The sequence below is a fragment of the Biomphalaria glabrata genome, chromosome 14 (assembly GCF_947242115.1).
Source record: "Biomphalaria glabrata chromosome 14, xgBioGlab47.1, whole genome shotgun sequence".
Lineage (NCBI taxonomy): Eukaryota > Metazoa > Mollusca > Gastropoda > Planorbidae > Biomphalaria > Biomphalaria glabrata.
Window position 1 is genome coordinate 13525245 of NC_074724.1, and position 13603 is coordinate 13538847.

The 13603-nt window shown below is 33.8% G+C and overlaps 1 protein-coding gene across 3 annotated transcripts in view; it reads left to right on the forward strand.

The window, feature by feature from the left end:
• The window catches only part of LOC129922783 (sushi, von Willebrand factor type A, EGF and pentraxin domain-containing protein 1-like), an 85512-nt gene that overhangs the window by 55512 nt on the left and 16397 nt on the right, over positions 1 to 13603 (forward strand). For all 3 annotated transcript variants that reach the window (XM_056009987.1, XM_056009986.1, XM_056009988.1), the window contains 5 exons: positions 1910 to 2002; positions 3223 to 3342; positions 10160 to 10306; positions 11072 to 11272; positions 13266 to 13451. In XM_056009987.1, the coding sequence (XP_055865962.1) occupies positions 1910 to 2002; positions 3223 to 3342; positions 10160 to 10306; positions 11072 to 11272; positions 13266 to 13451 (747 nt within the window). The remainder of the gene's footprint in view (positions 1 to 1909; positions 2003 to 3222; positions 3343 to 10159; positions 10307 to 11071; positions 11273 to 13265; positions 13452 to 13603) is intronic.

Below are 13603 nucleotides of genomic sequence, written 5' to 3' on the forward strand. Positions count from 1 at the left end.
GTGTTTCACATGATCTATATTTCCTAAAGCCATGTTGGTATGGTGTGAGGACATTATGTTTGTCTAAGTGGTTTATGATGTTGCTACATATTATGTGTTCTAGGATTTTACATGTGATGCTGGTAAGTGATACTGGTCTGTAGTTTCCTGGGTCAGATTTTTCTCCTTTTTTAAATAGGGGGGTGACATTAGCTTCTTTCCAGTCCTTTGGTACTCTGCCCTGGTTAAGTGAAGCCTGAAAGAGTATTTTGAACACTGGGGCTAGCTCATTACTTAGTTCTTTGAGTAATCTAGCTGGAATACCATCAGGTCCAGAAGCTTTATTTGGTTTGGTGTTGGCTAATAGTTTTTGAATTCCATTTTCTTGTACTACTATATCTTCTATGTTGTCTACTTGGTTCAAATTCAGTAATATGTCTTTGTCTCCTGGGGCTGAGAATGCTGATGCAAAGTATTTGTTTAGAATGTTTGCTTTAGTTTCATTATCATTATGTATTATGTTATGTTCATCTTTTAATGGCGCTACACCTGTTGTTTCCATTTTCTTAGACTTAATGTATGACCATAGGTTTTTGTTGTTGTCTTTAGATATTACATTGTTTATGTATTCACTCTGCAGCTGTCTGCTTACTTTTTGGGTTAAGTGTTTAATTTTTATATACTTTTTGTAAACTCTTTCTGCATTAGTTTCTTTAAATTTTCTATATAGGTTTTCCTTCTGTTTACAAAGCTTCTTTAGTCTATTATTAAACCAGCATTTATTTATTTTGTTTGATGTGTATTTAGTTGGTATTTGATTTTCTATAATGCTTTTAAGATGGTTTTTAATGAAATTCCAGAGGTCATCGACTGGTTGGTTAATGTCTTTTTCTAATAAGAATGTTTGTTGAAAGTTTAATGCAGCTTGGTGTAGTTGTGTTAGGTTACATTTATTCCAGAGTAAGATTTTTCTTTTGGGTTTTATATTGGCTACTGCTTTTATCTGACTGTGTATTTTTATGATCTCATGGTCTGATAGACCAGGGATAATATCATAATCAACTACTAATCCAGGTCTGTTGGTTAAGAAGAGATCTAATGTGTTGTTTAATCTAGTTGGCTTTTTAATGATTTGATCTAAACTTAGGTTGTGTAAAGTTTCTATGAAAAGCTCATTTATGTCCTTAAGGTTTTGGTGTTTATCTATGGTTAGTGTTTTCCAATTTATATCAGGTAGGTTGAAATCACCCATAATCCAAAAAACTGCATTTTAATGGTGAAGTTTATTTGTCCCTTTTCAAGATTAAATACTAAAAATTAATTAAATAATAACAATATATAAATTTAGAGTAATTAAACCAGCAATGCTTGATTTGGAATATAATTTTCAGGATTATTTTTAAGAAAGTGTCTGCTTTTGTCAAGATACAATGTTTATCACTTGTATGTCACCGCGTACGCCCCTAGTGACGCTACTATTATATATGTCACAGATTCCTTATTATATTTATACTTATAACTCGATAGAATCTATCTTAGGTCTCGATACGTCTAGGTGTCCATGGTTCGGTTCTAGTTAACGAAATAAAACAATTAAACCACTAGATAAAACACATAAACTTTAATCAGCTTTACTGCATATCACACACGCTGATCTCTGTCTCTCTGATCAACCTCTGACAACAAAACACACTTCCGGTCATTTGCGCAGAATGTAAAAATAGATTATACATACATACACACTTTCATCCGTGATAATATATATATATATATATATATATATATATATATATATATATATATATTGAGAGAGAGAGAGAGATACATAGTTACAAAGATATAGATAGATAGATATCACCTTCAACTTTTGCATCTGTCTAATTTCACGCCCCAATTCTATACTCTTTAATCAAATACCCAATGCTTTCAGGCTGTAGCCCAGGATGTCTCGACGATTCATGTCACAGAATCAACGGTACATGTCAATGTAAAGAAGGATATTACGGTGACAAGTGCTTGAAAAGTAAGCATTTCTTAATTGCGACGTTTTAACTCTTTCTCTTCGTAATTATTTACCACATTCTAGTGGAATCAACGTTGGTATCGTCAGTTAGGAGAGAAAATGTTAACAAAGCTTATATCATTTCATTCTGTCAGTCTGTCGGTCTGGTAAAAATCGTGTTCGCGTTATTTCTCTGACACCTAATCTTAAATCAAGCTGAAGCTTTGCACACTTATTTTTTTTTTAACTTTCGAAACATGAATCAATTAAAACAAAAATTCAACCAAAAAGTGAGTTAGTAATTGGCAATGAATGATTTGTAAGCCATGTAGAACAAATGAAGAACTCTGTACTTGATTGAAGGTGAAATCTTAGCGAAACAGCTCACTTTATACTTTGTAGCAAGAAATAACTCCGCCATCTGCCGGTCCCAAGCCCGGGTGAGAAAGGAGAGATGTTTTGCGATGAGACAGCGACATAAGGGACATAAGGGATAGCTCTAAGGCCTGGAGTCTTCTGAGAAATCTTGAAAAAGCTTTGCGTACGAAAACAAAGAAGAAAAATGCCCTCTTGTTCAACAACTATTTCGCTAAAATCAACAAGGTTACCAAGAAGTCTCCAATGTCCAAAGCATTGATAAGGCTCGCATAGCTGATGATCAAAAAAAAAAGATCGAAAGGAACCACTGACCGAAAATGCTGGGGGGGGGGGAAGGAAACAAGTAATCTTCTCTTCTCTGCACTGGTGGATCCGGGGGGGGGGGGCGGTATAGGCGATCGCACCCCCCCCCCCCAACTCGGTCGACCCAGCTCCCGAAGTTTTTCATTGAAAGTTGTGTATTTGTTTGTTTTTTTTTGGAAAATTTGCTTGCATAGATAATTTAAAAAATTAGTTGGTTTATTTTCGGAAAAGAAAAAGTAGCCGTTGCATTAGAACTTTGAATGATCTAAAATATCATGCTGTCCGATTTTCATTTTCTCTTCTAGTTTCTGATATCTAAATGGACGGACGGACAAACGGACAGACAAGCCACACAAAACTAATAGCGTCTTTTCCCCTTTCGGTGGCGCTAAAAATGAGGTAGCTTGATATGAACCAGGGACTAAGAGACCGTATACATACCACGATCATGCAGAAAAAGTTTTAGATTCTCATCAGTCTATTTCTACATGATTTTTTCAGTAATTGAAAATCATTTGAGATGACTAATACAATTTAATTCCTATTTTGAATCAAAACAGCTGGTATTCTGGACAAAAATAATAAATGGAGCAGCCATTGTAAAAGTAACTGCTCGGAAGAAAAACGTTTCACATCTGACCAATGCTCAATGGGCTGGTTCGGTGAATTCTGCCAATACAGTGAGTTCTGATTTGTATCACTATTTATATATTTTTTTAAATTGCATTTTTTTTTGGCAAAAATCTTGTTGCTAAGTGTTTATATATGTATACTAGACATATGTTACCCGCGACCCGCGGGTCTTTATTTGCGCATTACTGTCGATATAGTCACTGAGAGTGTTTTGTAAACAATTAAACGAAATAATAATGTAATAAGTAAAGCGAATGTGTCAATGTAAAAATAGTGTGAATGAAGCTATGAAATCAAAATAGCTAATAGGCTTAAATCCATTTTTTTCAAATTAAAACATTTGCTTGTAGGCCTACATATATTTGATTAAAATTTGAGATGAATAGACTTAATTTTGTATGTTCATGTGTTACAGTATAAAGTAGATCTTGAGGTAGACATAGATCTAAATCTACACTAATCTAGAGGCTTTTATAGAGTTCATTCTGTGTTGCGCATGCGTAACTTTTTTCATGAATGAATATAGTCCTATCTCAACACGGCTACGCAGCTTTATTTAGCGAACAGCGAACGAATGTATTAAAAATGCTTTAGAAAAACAAATTTGAATGTAAATTTGATTAAAATATGAAATGAATGGACAATAATTAGTATGTTTATGTGTTAAAGCATAAAACTATCTTTGCGAAAAGAAGTTTTATCATCTTAGAGCTCAATAAGAGTTTTAGACCTAGGCCTAGGAATAGACTCAGTAGAGAGATGTGTTAATCACTGTTAATGTGTAACCATTTGGTAATGTCTAATGAAAGGATGTTCGCCAGACAATACCCGCGGCCTGCGGGCCTAAGTTTGTGTTTACTAATCTAGTGGATTGGATTTAGATGTATGTTAAACTTAACTAATGATCCTTTCAAGTTTTTTCTCTTTCGCTACGAAATTAAAATTAGGTTTGCGAAAATGGGATTACCCGAAGCCGATACATTCATATCTATTAAAAACGAAAAGAGCGATAGCTTTGTTAAATGAATGGGATTATAAAGTGAACAATTAAACGAAATAATTTTTAGTACGCGATTCATGAATGAATATAGATCTAGGCCTTTAACTCGGCTTCGCAGCTTTCGTAAATAGATGGAGCTTTAGAAAACCAAGTTTGAATGTTTATTTGACCAAAATATGAAATGAATGGACTTTAATTAATATGTTTATGTGTTAAAGTATAAAACTATCTGTGCGAAGAGAAGTTTTATCATCTTAGTGTTGAATTAGAGTTTTAGATCTAGGGATGGGATTATAAAGTAACAATTAAACGAAATAATTTTTTGTACGCGATTCATGAATGAATATAGATCTAGGCCTATCTCAACTCGGCTTCGCAGCTTTAGTAAACGAATGGAGCTTTAGAAAACCAAATTTTAATGTTTATTTGATCAAAATATGAAATGAATGGACTTTAATTAATATATTTATGTGTTAAAGTATAAAACTATCTGTGCGAAGAGAAGTTTTATCATCTTAGAGTTGGATTAGAGTTTTAGATCTAGGGATGGGATTATAAAGTAAACAATTAAACGAATTAATATTTAGTACGCGATTCATTACGGAATTGTCTAATGAAAGAATGTTCGTCAGGAAATCTGTAATCACTGATATAAGGAACTAATTAATGTAAAAAATGCTTTTGAAACACAAAATTGAAGGTTAATTTTATTATATAATGAAATCAATGGATCTTCTTTTGTCTTTTCATGTGTCAAAGTAAAAAACTATCTGCGCAAAGTGTATTTCTTAAAATTAGATCTAGGTCTAAATCCTTTCTATCTTTTCTCATGTCAACATTGTAGACATGGCCTAGATCCATAAAATACTATAGCTGTAATAGAGTCGGACAACTTTATTTTTTTTTGAGGGTCTTAAGTTTGTTTTAGGGCTACAATACATACACTACGGTCTAAGTTGGTACCCAAGGAACATTCCTGCCTAGTTTTATCAAGATTGGTCAAGCGGTTTTGATGTCTATAAGTAACATACATACATACATACATACATACATACATACCCCTCACATTCTACTTTATAATATAGATATACTAGCCGGATATTACCCGCGACCTGCAGGCCTTAGTTTGTATATTACTAACCTAGTTGATGGGATTTAGATATAGGGCCTATGTCAAACTTAGCTAATGTTCCTTTCAAGTTTTCTCTTTTGCCACAAAAATAAAGAAAGTTTACCTGTTAAGCCGATACATTCATATGGAATATAAAATATTATGGAAACGGGATTTGTAGAAAATATTTTAATAGAGGTAAATTTATCTATTAAAATGTAAAAAAAAAGCGCGTGATTAATGGGATATAAAGTACGTCGGGATTTCTAAATTTGCAGAACTAAGGAACGAATTTATGTAAAAATGCTTCTAAAACACATATCTGAAGGTTAGTTTTATGAAATATTGAAAAAAATGGACTATATTGTTATAAACCTGGTGGTGGCACAGATGGGGGTAGTGGTGTGAGTGTAGTCAGCCGACGCTATTCGCCCCAGGCCAGCGCTAGACGAGCGGTCAACCGTGACGAGCTACGACGGTCAACCGAGTCGAGTATCAACAGGACGGTACGGGAAGGATCGCCGTCGTGAACAGAGCTCATGAGCGTCACGAGAGTTGTAGGGACCCTATATAAAGAGCGGAGGTATCGCAGTCAAGACAGTTGAGAAAAGGGGCTCAATACAGCAAGGTTCGGAAAGCGGGTTCACGACAGGAGTTCAGAACACGGTCGACTACAGCACAGTTCAACGGTGTGGTTCTGTACAGAGCATTACGACGGTTCAGTGCGGAGTACTGTCAAGTACAGTTGAGACGAACGGCGTCTTGATCTTGGTCTGTGATCGAGTCCGACACAACGAGCCTAGTGTGTGAAGTCAGTCCTGAACTGTTGAAAACAGTGCAAGCCCGGAACGAGACGGAGAGGCCAGTGCAAGAGTTGATACGGCGGTACGGTGTTATCGGAGAGATATTTGTACAGTGTACGTGTTGCCAATTGTACAGTATTGGCTGTTATTTATTCAACTATTAAAGTGTTACGTTACTCTGGAGCCCTGAGTTGTCAAGTTCTTTAAGTTGGTGGTGTATGGTGCAGTTTGCAGAGAGCCTGGATAGTGAGATACGTAACAATATGTTGAATTTTCATGTGTGAAAGTAGAAAAGAATCTTTGCAAATTGTAGTTTAAAAATTAGATCTAGATATAGATCCTTTCGGTCTTGTCTTATGTAAACATGGCTATATGACATAAATCCATGAAATAATAATACTTTCAAGGAGTTGTCAACCTTTTTTAAGGGTCCTAAGCTTGTTTTAGGGCTACTTTACATAGGCTACTGTTCCAATTAATATCCAGGGATCAAATATGCCAAGTTTTATCAAGATTGGTCAAACGATTGTTGGTTTCTAGTTTTAAACCAAAGAAACGAAATGCATCCGCGCAACATAGCCATTTTATTTCATCCATTGAAATTCATCTCAAAAACCTAGTGCTTTTCTAAACCTTAGCAATACGTATTTAGATTTTATTTTTAGATTTTGCAAATAAATTCAAAACAAATCTGTGAACGATTTGTAAGAAAATTAAAGTAATTTAGGTCGATTTCTTGTCAAAAAAAAAAATCCAGAAGATTTTTTAACTATTAAAAAGCTTTTGTTATGTTTCAGCTTGAAATTTAATGTAAAATAAGTCTAAAAGGTGATTTTCAATAATCTTTTCTAGTAAATTGCTTTCTTATTTTAAAATCCTGAACTGCCTATTGTCGATATTTTTGAAAAAAAAAAGTCACTTGACATACATTTGTTTTAAGATGAAAGTTCGGAACAATTTGATATTGATAATTAAACTATGGTGACGTATTGCCAACAAGTATAAGTTTAATATTACTCAATTATACAAATTCAAACAATCATTTGACATATTTTTTTTTTTTTTAAACAATATCCGGAACAACTTCATAGTTAATGAAATATAAGTCAGTATAGAAATTTTCATTTAGCATTTATATGATATTTACATTCAAAAACTGGAACATGTTATTGATCAGGTGTTTTTGCAACGTTTAAGCATGGAAATTTTATGTAATATATGTTAGAAGAGCAAAAATACTCTGGCATTGATTTGTTTCTTCAAAAACACCCGGAACAATCCATTATAGATACTTGAAAGTATTGAGATGTTTCGGTAGGAACATTAAAGGTTAAATCAGATTTTAAATAGCTTTTAGAGTTTTTCTTTTATATAAATGTGACTGACAGACCGACCGACAGACCAAACGCACAAAAAATAAGCGTCTTTTGTTCTAATGGGGCTCTAAATAAAAAAAATTATAAAATATTATTATTTTAAAATTTTTGAGGGAACTGATTAGTAATATGTCTTGCCGCTGCTTGTCAAACTACTGCATAAAAGTCACTGCATAAAAAGTCCATTTAAAAAAATGTGCGTGATATTTAAATACAGTGCATTCTTAGCCTTTATAAACAAACGTAAATGTTTTCTTTTAATTTTATCAGCTAGTTGACCAGAAAAAAACATCTTTAACTATTATTTATATTTGTTATCAACATTTTTTTGTACATTTTATGAATATATTTGAGTCAGTAATATTAAAAAAAAAACAAAAAAATATCTTTCTTTGTTATCCTATTGTAACATTATTTCCCTTAAATTTATGTATTGTTTTAACATTGTTGTATTTTTATGAAAAAATCTCTTGCATAATTAATTTTATAAATTAAACGGTTTGCTTTTAGAAAAAAACAAAAGTAGCTGTTGCACCTAAACTTTTCAAGCCGCATCGCATGGTGAAATTATATTTTGTAATTTTTCTTCTAGTTTTCGAGATCTGAGTGTGACAGACGGACAGACGGACATTTTGTACAAACCTAAATCCAGCTTTTCCCCTTACGGGGCGCTAAAAAGGAGGAAACCTAAACGGGTATTTCAACGAGAAACACGTAAACAATATTTAAATCAAAAAAACAAAGCTTACACGAAGTATAATAATATCGATTAGTTTGGATCAATCGTGTCATTAAATTTGTAATAGATCTACATTGTAGATCAACAACAATAAATCTGTACGATGAGAAAATTTTTAACTAGAGTTTTTATTTGTTTTTTCAGTTTTTTCATGTTTTTTAGCTTTCTTAATACGCTATCATCCTATCACTGAATGAACCGATTTGGAAAACTTGTGGGGAACGGGGAGTGAAAGAAAGAGATACTGGGTGAATTTTACCCTCATTTGTTTTTAAAAACTTTTAAGAAAAAAAAGGGAACGACCTGAATTTGAACACATGGCTCTCACCTCCTCAAGCCGACATACTAACCACTCTACAAGTGAAATGTTTATGACTAACGAAGATTGTATCGTAATACATTTTTTTTCGTAATAATATAGAGTGGTTACCTATGCAGAGGACTAATTAAGCTTTTAGCACCAATTCACAAATCTAGTGAAGCACAATTTCTTTCCTTTTTTATAGATACCAAACAAAATTTCAGCTTGATCTAAGATTGGGTGTCGGAGATATAATGTGTACAAACTTTTTACCAGACAGACATACAGACTGACAGACAGAGTGAGTTGATATAAGCTTTGTAATAAAAAAACAAACTAAACATTCTAGTATCAATAATGATAGGCCTACTTCTAGACATATATGCAAGAATTCTAAATGTTTAATAAAGTAAATACATTTTCTGACTTTGAAAGATCTGTCGACCGTCTTTCTTCATTCCTCTCTGTCTTTCGCCTTATCTAGAACCTCTTTTAATGGCTTTTATATAGCGCTACTTTTATGTTTAAAGCATGCTGAGAGTGCTATGGTCCTATCTCATGTGTGGCCCATTGGGATGGAGGGGATATCTGTGCAAAGGTGTTCCGTGCTGCCTTAAGCCGCTTAGTAAACACAGCTCTGCTCGAGCCTCCTTCATAGATAGCCATATCAAGACACGTTTAAGAGCAGTTAGCCTTTCGACCACGCTTCCAATAGCTTTTTCCTGTCTGCCTCTTTTCTTTTTCCTGGTACTGTTCCCTGGAGGAATGTCTTTTCGAGCCCCCGAAGACGTTGTATTATAGCCATAGATTTTTAGCTTGCGTTTTTTTTTTTACAATAGTTAGCAGGTCATTATGGAGTCCAATGGCTGGGACAGACCGACAGACGAGGAAGCAAAACTAATAACGGCTATTAATTCGATGACAGTCGAAGTGGTGGCATAAGCTGATTGAGTCCCTAAAATACGTAGTCGTTATAAGTACCTAACTAGCAGAGTGGTTAGCACGACTGCACTGGGAAGCGTTAGTCACGAGTTCGAATTCAGGTCGATTTCCCCCCCCCCCCCCCCCACCTTTTTTATGTAAATACTTTCAAAAAAACAATTACTGTAAATTCCACCGAGGTATTTCTTTCTTTCTACCCGCTCCCCCCCCCCTCCCATTAATTTTCCCAACTGGTCAAGATAAGTGATAGGGGAATATTGTAATGAGAAAGCTAAAAGCATGAAATAGCGCTAAACAAAACAATAGATAAAAATATTCTTAATAGTACAGATCGGATGTTGTTGTTGGTTTACATTAAATATTAAATATTACGCCATTATGAAGTCATATGTCAAAATGCAGGGGCCCCTAAAGAGGTCAAGCCCCCTGGGCCCCCAAATGATGGCACCACTGCTAGATCTAACGGTAGTTAGAAATTGAAGTGATTATGATAAATATTCCCTTATATAAACTTCTTTTTTTATTTATTTATTTTTGATTGTTTGAAGAATTGATTTACATAGGCATTTTATTTTGATATCTTCCCTTACAGAAGATCTGGGTGTGGATGCCATCATGGACAATACAGTACTGAACGACAACAACGACAGCACGTGTGTGAAACAGAACAACGTTACAGTTCACTGGCAAAAGGAGTTGCAAGCTATCACATGGATTCGATTGGTCTTAACCAGCAATGGTAACAAAGTACACACAACTCATGGATTTGGTTTCTATTTGAGTTTCACTCCTACCAAAAATTAAAGCTCTTCATTGAAACCTTTTTTTTTTTACTAATGCTGTCATTTCCAGGTTAGCTTTATAGCCAAAGAGATTTTACTCGTGGCTCATATATTGGGTTAGGCGTAACTGGCAAAATAAAACCAATCAGCTTCGGGCGTGAGGGGCTCTATAGCCTTGGATGGCTACAAACCTGTTCATATTCCAAATGACTCGTGAGTCAACACTGAGGAAAAATAAGGAGCCAGCATAATGTACCACATAATGTACCACATAATGTACCACATAATGTACCACATAATGTACCACATAATGTACCACATAATGTACCACGACATCATTTGTCCTCTAGATAGCCACATTTGAAAGGGAAACTCTAAAAATTCTTAGCTCATATAGAACACACCTTACAATGCAAATCTGGGATTTTCCAACAAAGTAAAATTCTGCCTAAAATATTTCTTTTCCATGAGTTAATCCAGCAGGGGCTGCTTGTGAGTTTGAATGATAACACAAATTCTCACTGTAAAGTGTTTAATGTATGTTGTTTTGTTTTCTTAACTTTAATAATTTTAATAAAATTCACAAAAAAAAAATAAAAAAAAAATAAAGAATTCAAATTTGTGTTTTTCGATCCTTAATGTGACAGTAACTCTGATCTTGAAAAAAAAAAAGGGCATTTTGTATGTATACTAAATACAATATTTACAATGTGGTGTTTCAGATGATATCAGTGAAATAACAATACAGTTTAATGATGAAGAGATAAGCGGCCCATCTTTATTCTGCGATCCTAGTGACTTCAAATATCGCAAGTATGGAAACACATCAATAGATTTCCATTGTGAATACTCCTACTTCCATGATTTAGTACACATATCTTGGCAAAGTGACAGCTCTATATGCTCTGTCTATATAAGCGGAGGTAGCAATAGCTTTCTATATCATTACTTCAAAAATATATTTAGGCTTTTTTATGCTTTTTTAACGATCATGTAAGGGGAAAAGACGCTATTAAGATTTTGTAGTCTGTCTGTTCGTCTGTCCGTCTGTCACACTTAGGAAAAAAAGAGAAATATGAAACGTTTTATTTCACCAAAAGTTGAGGAGCAAGATAACTTTTTGTTTTCTAAATGCAAGCGATTTTTTAAATTAAAATACACCACTTTAAAAGCTATACATAAATTTATATTATTTTCAGAAACTCTTGTAAATATATCGTTATAAGGTGTTAGAAAAATCTTCACAACAATATAAATATTTATTAACTGTGTTTTTCTGGTACGCTAGCTACAAAAATTAAAAGCAAAGGTTTGTGTTTATAAGGGATAAGAAAGCACTTTGTATGTTAATGTCACGCACAGTCTATTAAATTCGACCTTTTTATGCAGTGAGTTTTGTACAGTAGCGTGACGGCCGCGGCCTCGGAATACTAAATAAAAAAATCTATCGAAAATAGATTGCTTTAGGAGGAAATCATTAAATATCATAGTAAATTTTGCCCTTTCAAACCTTGTGACCTATGTGACAGATGATGTTAAGGAGTTCTGTTTCTTTCACCAACGGTTAACGAGCAGGGTGTTATGTAGCCAGCACAACGACGAACCTCCTTTACTTTCCCCAAATAAAGTCAGGTACCCAGTAGAGTTGGGTGGACTCAGGGACACCCTAAAAAAACAGAAATTCAAAATTCTAATAATATAAAATATTTGTTTCAAATCGGTATTCCGACTTATATTTCATAAAATCTAATTAACAATATAATATGTTATTCGATCAATCCATCCCAGTGGCGCTACAGCCCATAGAGAGCTCTAGCCTTCTTCAACACACCCCTCCATTCAGATCTCTCCTGGGCCTTTTGTCTGCATCGCTAAACCCAAAGCTGTTTAAGATCTGCCGCCACGTCATCAATCCATCGCATTCGGGGTCTGCCTTTCGTTCGCGTTCCTGTTTCCTCCTGCTTTATTTTCCTTTATTTCCGTTAGTTATTCCAGATTTTTTTTTCATAAAAAAACAAAATTACGTCAAACCATTGATTTCAATCGCCCGTTTTAGTTATATTACGCTCAATATTGAGTTTTGGACCAAAACGTCACAAAAATGTAATTGTTGACCATAAATCTTTCCGATTTTTCAAAAAAAAGTAATTTGTATCAACTGAATTATTTTCAAAATATCCACCATATGTTTTTCACGTTTTTGTTTTGTGAAAAAGCTATCTAGTACTAATGATTGTTGGAAATATCTTACATTTAAATTTCTTGACAAAATTAACAAATCTTATAGTCGATAGTGGGTTGTTGTTTAATTTTTTTTATATATTTAAAAAAAAAAGACAAATAATTGTTTTAATTCACTAATTTCACAAATTCACATTTAATGTTCTCACCAAAAATCGAATAATCTCATTATCAATAAAAGGTAGTGTTTGTATTTTTTGTTTAAATTTAAGAAAATTAGTGATGATACCTGTGCGTATCGTCACAGAAAAAGCACAAAAAAATATAGATAGATAGATAGATAGGTAGATAGATAGATAGATAGATAGATAGATAGATAGATAGATAGATAGATAGATAGATAGATAGATGGATAGATAGATAGATAGATAGATAGATAGATAGATAGATAGATAGATAGATAGATAGATAGGTAGATAGACAGATAGATAGATAGACAGACAGATAGATAGATAGATAGATAGATAGATAGATAGATAGATAGATAGATAGATAGATAGATAGATAGATAGATAGATAGATAGATAGATAGATAGATAGATAGATAGATAGATAGATAGATAGGTAGGTAGATAGATAGATAGATAGGTAGGTAGATAGATAGATAGATGATAGAGAGATATTACCTATTTTCTTATAAAGAATGACTTTGAGTGACTTCAAAACGTTTCCCAGAAAGAAATATGGCCACAACTGCGAGAAAAGTGAGATGGAAGAATATAGGCAAAAGATGGACACCCATTGAGACACTAAATGACGGTTACTATGGCAGCGATGGCTGTTTGATAATGAACTCGAGTATAGTACTAGAATTTAATTTCTGGAATGACATTTTCTCATCTCAAATCATAATGTTTACAGGTAGAGTTCTTGAGTTTCTAACCTGTTCATAAAAACGTACTGGGCCTCAGAGTCAGTCTGTCTTGGTGTAGTAAAAGTAAAGTTCCCCTTTCAGACCGTGTGGTCTATAGGGCAGATGATGTAAAGGTCATATGTTTCTTTGGTCTACGGTT